The sequence below is a fragment of the Elaeis guineensis genome, chromosome 11 (assembly GCF_000442705.2).
Source record: "Elaeis guineensis isolate ETL-2024a chromosome 11, EG11, whole genome shotgun sequence".
In the NCBI taxonomy this organism is placed as follows: domain Eukaryota; kingdom Viridiplantae; phylum Streptophyta; class Magnoliopsida; order Arecales; family Arecaceae; genus Elaeis; species Elaeis guineensis.
The window spans coordinates 8,687,348-8,694,877 of NC_026003.2; the positions used below are offsets into that span (position 1 = coordinate 8,687,348).

Genomic DNA, 7,530 nt, shown 5'->3' on the forward strand with positions numbered 1-7,530 from the left:
GCGGCCCAGGCGGGGCCAACGTGCGGGACGTGCGACCCAGGCACACGGCCCAGGCGGGCATGCGGCCCAGCCCGTGTGCGGGCCCGCGCACGGGCGCAGCCCAGGCCCGCGTGCGTGGGCCGGCCCAGGCCCAGATGCCTTGCCTGGGCCTGTACCCCGTTCCACCATAGATTGGACGATCCACGGCTAGGCCTATGGACCGCGTGGGTATTTTTCACTCGTTTTACGAGATCTACGGTACTATTTCATAGACCAGAGCGCGATCGGATGGCGTGGGTGACTCCCGATCTTGATCCAACAGCCTGAGACTTGATTTGGGTTGATTAAGGAGTCCTAAACCTAATCTAAGTCATGTTTAAGCCTATAAAAGGTCAGGAACAGTGAATTGTGTGGTGTGTGGTCTTCTGGTTTTGCCGCAAACCACCGTATGTAATCCGAGAGAAGAGAGAGGTGGAAGTGCTGAGAGAGAAGGAGCAGGAGGCTCCTGGACAGCAGACACCGGGCACTTCAGGAGTTCAAGAGGCCTTTCAAGAGAGAGAGCTTTTGTGAGGAAAATTTCTAGTGAGAGAGAAATTGGGTGTATGAGGATTGAGGATGAAATCTTCTCTTGTAAAATTTCTTTTTCATAATGAAATTTGCATACCCCGTGAAGACGAACCCTTTTATAACTGATTCATCTATTTTGATTATTTTTTATTTTATTTCTTTTTTCTTCCTACTGCATTGCATGATACCGAAAAGATTCTGAGAGATGATGTTCTGGCCAGACATCCACCCAACAATATATATATATAATATAATTATTTTTTTTATAAAAAAAAGTGGGGTCCAACGGTAGCTGGCCCTGGTTGCCATACAGGTACGGCCAGTTCGGACCACATGCCGCATCCGAATCCAAGGACCCCAGTCCTCACCCTCAAGCCCCACATAGCTGCCACGTAAGCGATTGTACCCACTTACTACTATCCGCCGAAATATCATACCTTCCTTTTTTTTCTTTCGCATAATAGTAATTAATAAATGCGCTTTTAGTCCGATTCGCTGAGGAGAGAAACCGGGCAACCGACGACCCCCACCACCCAGTGGTGCTCCCCGTGGCGGCATCCGGCGAAACCAAGGCTAGGGCTTGGGTGGTGACTCACACGTGTCGGTGGCTTCGCGTCTTCCCCCGCACCCGAAGCCGCCAAACTGTACGCCAAAAGAGAGGGTTCTTCTCTTTCCTCCCCCGTTCCCACCGCTAAAATCGAAGCAGAGATGGCGATGAGAAATTAAAAACTAAAAAAGGGAAAAAGAGAAAAGGGAAAAAACTAGCTAAAGCAAAGCAAAGCGAGGGAAGGGAGGGAGGGGAGGATGAAGGAAAGAGATTAAAGAAAGAAAGCAAGCGCGAAAGAAGAATAGTTCGAGAGACGCTTCTGGTGGTTCCCTTCGCTTCTCTCTTTTCGCTGGGACGACGAGTTCGGAGACGAGAGAGATCGGAATCCCCACGCCACTACCAGCTCAATGAATTCGGTTTTTTTTGGGGTATTTTTCAGCAATCAATCAGTTGCTTTCTTTCTGCCTTTTTTTTTTTCCTGGATTTTTAGCTTTTTTCCGGAACTCTGTTCGTCAGATAAAGGATTTCTAGGGTTTTGGAATGCATGGAGTGTTTCACTGTTTTGCTAATTTTCTTTTCGGGTTTTGAATTTTGTGAGAAGCGATTAATGCTAGGGTTTTCTAAGCGAATTCAGAATATTAGATATAGAGCGTCCAAGAGAGGTGTTTGAGACCTTATTGGAGCGGCTAGTGCTTATTGTACTGAACCTTCCAAGAATTTTCTGCTGTAGTGATTTTCTCCCCTTCTTCTGGGCAGTGAGGTGTATTTTGTGAACTCTAATGTTGCTTTTCCTGCCTCACATTGGAAAAAAGCGGAACTTTTGCTCCATGAATGCTAATGAGGGTTCTTTAATCGTAAATCATTTGTTCAAATCGCTAGTATTTTAACTGTAAATTAATTTAGGTGTCTATAAACTAGCTATTACTGTTATATTAATGGAAAAAAACCGCTGTTGTTTTTAGTTAATGCTTTAGTTCTGATGAGAAATGAATTTAAGAAATGTTGGGAACAGTTTCTTAGCATGTGATCAAGCTTCTTCATCTTTACATACTCAATCTTGTGTTATAAGTTTGAAAATAGGTTTCTATGTGGTCCGTCTACCTCGCACCTTGAGGTGTTGGGCATAGTTCATGAATTCCTTTTGGTCATTCTTTTTTCGTCTTCTCGATGTTCTTGATTTATGTGCATGGCAAGTTATGAGACTTACCAAATGGGGCCTTAAGCTTGTCAAGAGCATCGTGCATCTAGCATCACTGTGATATAACGTCAACCATGAAAATTAATAAGCACAGAACCCTTTGTATCACATCAAATTAGAAACAACTTATTCTTTATGTGATGTTGCTTGTTATTCAATACTTTTTTCGAATTCCAATTTCACTAATTGTACCTCCCCAGACTAGTGAAGCTTTATAACCACTAATCCAATTAGATTGCCACATCTACCTGTCTTCCATAGTATATGACTTCTTCTCTCTGTTCATCCTAACTTTGGTTTTCTATGCTTATAAGCTTTTCATATTTCAATAAGGAAAACAGATTATTTCTGGAAAACTGCTGTCATCAAAGACTGCAATCTTTACAATATATTTCATGCTAGAACTAGCTTTCAATCTTGTCTCTTCTTGCTGCCTTAAACAATTGGCTTTTAACTTGTATGATGTGTCTACCAGGTGTAATTTCCAGATTGCGTTCCTCCAGCTCTCACCTGTTTTCCTATGAAAATGAGAGCACATGGGACCATACAAAAAGCTCAAAAAGTGAAGCATGTGCAAGGGGAGGGACCAAATTGGGTGCTCATTGCAGGTGGTGCATTGCTTAGCACACTGTCAATCAGGCTTGGATGCAAGCTGAAGCAGATGTTTGAGACTAAGCAGTCTAAGAATTCCAATAATGCGAAAGGTATTATCATCTTCATTGAATAAACCAACTTTCAGTAGCATGACCTTATCTCCTGATGAACTGTTTAGATTGTTATCTACTCAGAGAATGGAAAAAATGTAGCCAAAAGGAGGCCTGGAGCTTGCCAGTTACATTCAAAATTGTATTGCTATACTCAGGATGAGGATGGATGTTACCACTGCCTCTCAGGTGTGCTGCCTTGAACTTAGTATTATGTGTATCTAAATTAGCTACCCAAAACAAGACCTGCGATCCTATGCATTTAGATGGCATGTATTGGCTCAATTTCCAGAAGCTGTCTTCCAAGCATATTTGTAAGGTGACCAGTACATATTTGTTATATTTTTTTATGTATAAAGCAAACACTTAATTTTTGAGCATGTCTGGATGTGATCTGTAGTTGCTTTACATCTGTTTAAGGTACATGAGGATGTTTGAAGGTAAAAAAATACATGCACGTACTTTCAAAACCAGTAGATTTTTGGTATCAAGCCTGGGTTATTCGCATAAGAGACTAGTTGGGATGCATGCGTAAGAGCACATGTACTTTCAGTCAATTATAATATCATTACATAGAAACTATTTTGGTATTTTAGTTTCCTGTATATGATAATAGTTGGTAGTTGAAGATACATCTAACAGAATTAAAATAGATTAATGGAATGAATGGAATGGGGGGTTTCTTCAGGTTGTTGCAATATGCCTTTGGCATGTAATGAACAGAATAATAAACAACCATGGTTGTGGGGCATAGAATATTGAGCAACAAGGTGCCCTACTTCCTACACATAATTTGAATGAAATATTGATCAGAATGTTGACTTGGTATTGTGGTAAAAGAATAGAATTTTAATGTATATGTCAGTGTGGGCATTGGACTTGCACTTCTTCAGGATAACTAGTGTGAACTAGTAATCCAAGTGTGCTGCCCCAAGCTTGATTCATGCACGGGCTTATCTTGAAGTGTTCCTTCCTTTAATCATCCTTTGGTTCCTCCAACCATGGGGTTTCCACTCAATTCATTACTTTTTGTTTATCAAGAGTCTATAATTGTAAGAAAACTTTAATTGTGACTGGTTGACATTTGATTCTTTAGTTTGTACTGTGCCTTGAAGATGAATCCAATTCACTCCATCTTTAAATGTGTGTGTGGATATATGTAAACCTTATCCCTCTTTGTGCTAACTCTACAGGGGAGCAACGACCTTGTTGCAGTACATCTTGTTGGTTGTTGTTGGTTGTTAATGTGCATTTCAGAATAGAATCTCTGAGCTTAATATGATGTCTAGAATTCCTGTTGCATTTAGGATGTTTCATTTTAGAAAATATTATACTATTTATGCAGGTCCCCTATGAAGTTGTGCGATGCTAATGAAAAGCAATATATTTGATATGCAAATTGAAAGTCTAGATCAATGCATGCACTATGTAACAAACTTATTGCTAAGTGACTTGTATGATAATTGATGCTTTTATACTTTTATTAAGATTTGGAAACAAAATATAGAATTCTTCATTCCCATAATTTTGTTCAGTAGATTTTCCAATTCTTATAACTAAATTAAAGATGACAGAGAACAGGTGAATTTGCATTACATGTGGAGATTGCATTGTGACTATTGATCAATTGATCATTTATGCTAGAGGCTTAAAAGTTCAGGTCATTTTGATTATTTAGTTTTCTTCAAGAGTTCATTGAGATAAGCCATTATTTAACGTGCAGGTGACTCCTACAGCAAAAAAAATGTTGATATATCTGTCCTAATTGAGATCATTCTTGCATGTAATTACATCAATCATGTAACCTTTTTCAATGAGCATGGAATACCATGTGCAATTGGCTTTTTCAAAATTCTTTCTGGGAATGGACATTTGCTGTGCCTTGTAGTAGCTCTGTTTTTGCTGGTCTTGTTTAACATTGCCACATATAAAATTTGAAGTCAACAACCAATAAGTGTTTTTGCTTATATTTTTATCATGTGTTCATTTAATTGTTTTTGCATTTCTACTCTTGAATTGCTTTCTTGCATGTCATTTTGGTCAAATCTGGATACTGAAGTGTCTGTTTTAGTCTATACCAAGATGTTCGCTATGCAATTTCAGTTTTTGGTATACTAGGATGAGTGTAGAAAGGAAAAGCCCTGGGGAGAGGAGGGTGGGGGATTGCTGGTTAAAGATGGCCTTCAGTGAAGGACCACTTCCTCCAGAAACTATCTGTTCTTTCTATTAAGCATTTTTATGTCATTACCATTGATTTTGAGTACATGCCATGTAACACCACATATAGATTGAGTTCTTATGCCTTCTTTCTCAATGCCCGTTAAATTGAAATCTCTTGATGGTATAACTCTTATGCTTATGGGACTAATTCATTCTGCTCTTCAGCTGCCTGTGCATTCGAGATGAGCAGAACTCCTATATCAAAACTATTGTCTTATTCTTTTGTTCAGAACAGTGTGTTTCTGTTTCATAGTGTGAGCTTAAACTGCGGTTCATATGGTAGATGTCCGTACACATCAACTTGTCATATTTGTTTTGCGATGGGTCTCTTTCTTGCCTAAGTTTGCCTTGGCTATGAGCAAGTCATTAGTCCATAATTGGCTGAAGTTAGGCTGGCAGCTAGTATTACTCAGCCTTCCATGGAGCCTTCTCAACTCTGACTTGTGCTTTAAAGTCAACCTCATATTTGATAGGATAAAAAAGGGTTGGGTGAAGAACATGACAACAATGAAGTCTAAAGTTTGATTGCATGATAGTGCACTGCTGTTTATTTCCTTGTTCCTCCATATTGGTTTGATTACGTTCTCATATTTGTTAACGTCTCCTGGTCTTCAAAATCATATCAGAAATGCTCATCAATGTATACATTTAGAATATGTCTTCTTTTTCCAAATTCAAACTAGCTGACCTGGGTACCAAGAGCTGTAAACAATGTAGTACTAAAAGCAACGAGCTTGAGTTTCAGAGCAAGCTTGGTATGATGGGGATTTTGGTTTTTAGGTGTCAGCTTTCGATGATGGTTATCTGGCAAGGACTGGTAATATGGTTGAGATGAAAATAGTCCTTTTTTCTCAGGCATATGTTCTTGGTTTAATGAGTTCTTTTCATTTTTCTGAGTCCCAGAAGTTTTTGGTTTTCTGGTGCTTTCATTATTAGGAAAAAACCTATATGGTTTGGCAGTTCTGCTATAGTTGAACTGATAATTTTCTTTTTTCTCAAGAATTGACATTTACCAGTTACCTTGTACTCTTCATTGTTTCCACAATTTTTCCAATATGGGAAGATGGAATTGTAGCCAGTAATATGATCCCCACAATCTGGCATATATTGTGAATAGAGTAAAAAATAGTTTATTTTGCTCTTGTGGTCTTGGTATGATATTGCAACTTCGATTCTTCGATTCTTCAATAGTTGGCCCAAAAGGGCAAAAAGAAACTTGAATAGAAGTGGAAAAAACTCTCTGACTTGCACCAGTTTAATTCTGTTGTTCAAATGCTAATATGATGACAGGGACCTCGGATGGTGCAGTGGATGTTAAGCAACCACCTGCTGGCCCATGGTCAAAAGATGCAGATGTTTCCCTTTCATTAGTAAAGGTCCCTGAAGCAAATTCAAATAACGATAGCAGTGGGGTGATGTGGGCATCTTCACCTGATCACCCAGAGCTGCCTCGGAGGCCATTCCACCACTCAAACAGTTCAGACTCTCCCTGCATCTCAGAATCCGGATCAGATATCTACAGCAAACGAGAGGTGATACAAAAGCTACGTTTGCAGCTTAAGAGACGGGATGAAATGATAATGGAGATGCAGGCCCAGATCATGGACCTACAGAATTCTGTTGGCATCCAAATGACCCACTCAGCCAAGTTGCAGTCGCAGCTTGATTCTGCAAACGGGGACTTGTTTGACACAGAAAGAGAGATCCAGCGGCTAAGAAAGGCCATTGCTGATCATTGTGTTGCAGATGCAGGCTTTCTGGAAAAACCTGTGGCCACCAGAACTTGGCGGCCGGAAGCCATCAATGGCCAGGTTAATGGATATGTTGACAGCACGGATGATGTAGAGTTGCACTGTGTTGGTGGGGAAAAGGTAAGAGATGATAGTGAGAGGGTTGAGATGCTCAAGAGGAAAGTTGGAGAACTAAAAGAAGTGATTGAAGGAAAGGACTTTCTGCTTCAGAGCTATAAGGAGCAGAAGGTGGAACTATGTTCAAAGATAAAGGAGTTGCAGCTGAGACTAGAATCTCAGGTACCTAATATCTTGTAAGACAGTATTGTGATGGTTCTGATTTTTGTTCAGGCCTTGGCCCTCTAATCTGAGGGCTGTTTGCTTCTTTTTATTTGCGCTGCAAATTTTCATGTTTGTATAGTTTCTGGCATGTCTGCGTGGCACATGCTTGTCTAATATTTTTGCATAAAAGAAACCCGAGTCTGAAAAGAACAGATTAGGTGAGAGCTAACTTGTGAGGCCATTTACATGCATGATTACTTCAAGCAATTTGGAAGGGTTTTGGCAGCTGAGAATTGAAGCCAG

General features: G+C 40.1%; 1 protein-coding gene across 2 annotated transcripts; it reads left to right on the forward strand.

Annotated features, from left to right (window-relative positions):
• Window positions 1-1,099: 1,099 nt before the first annotated feature.
• Window positions 1,100-7,330, forward strand: LOC105033220 (uncharacterized). Of its 2 annotated transcripts, XM_010907924.4 has the most exons (4): window positions 1,100-1,521; window positions 2,767-2,995; window positions 3,080-3,184; window positions 6,506-7,330. In XM_010907924.4, the coding sequence occupies exons 2-4, from the start codon at window positions 2,812-2,814 to the stop codon at window positions 7,261-7,263; spliced, it is 1,047 nt and encodes a 348-aa protein (XP_010906226.1). In that variant the 5' UTR covers window positions 1,100-1,521; window positions 2,767-2,811; the 3' UTR covers window positions 7,264-7,330. The 2 variants fall into 2 exon arrangements, with proteins under 2 accessions (XP_010906226.1, XP_019702136.1); XM_019846577.2 differs by lacking the exon at window positions 1,100-1,521 and having other exon boundaries at window positions 2,854-2,995; window positions 3,064-3,184.
• Window positions 7,331-7,530: the final 200 nt, after the last annotated feature.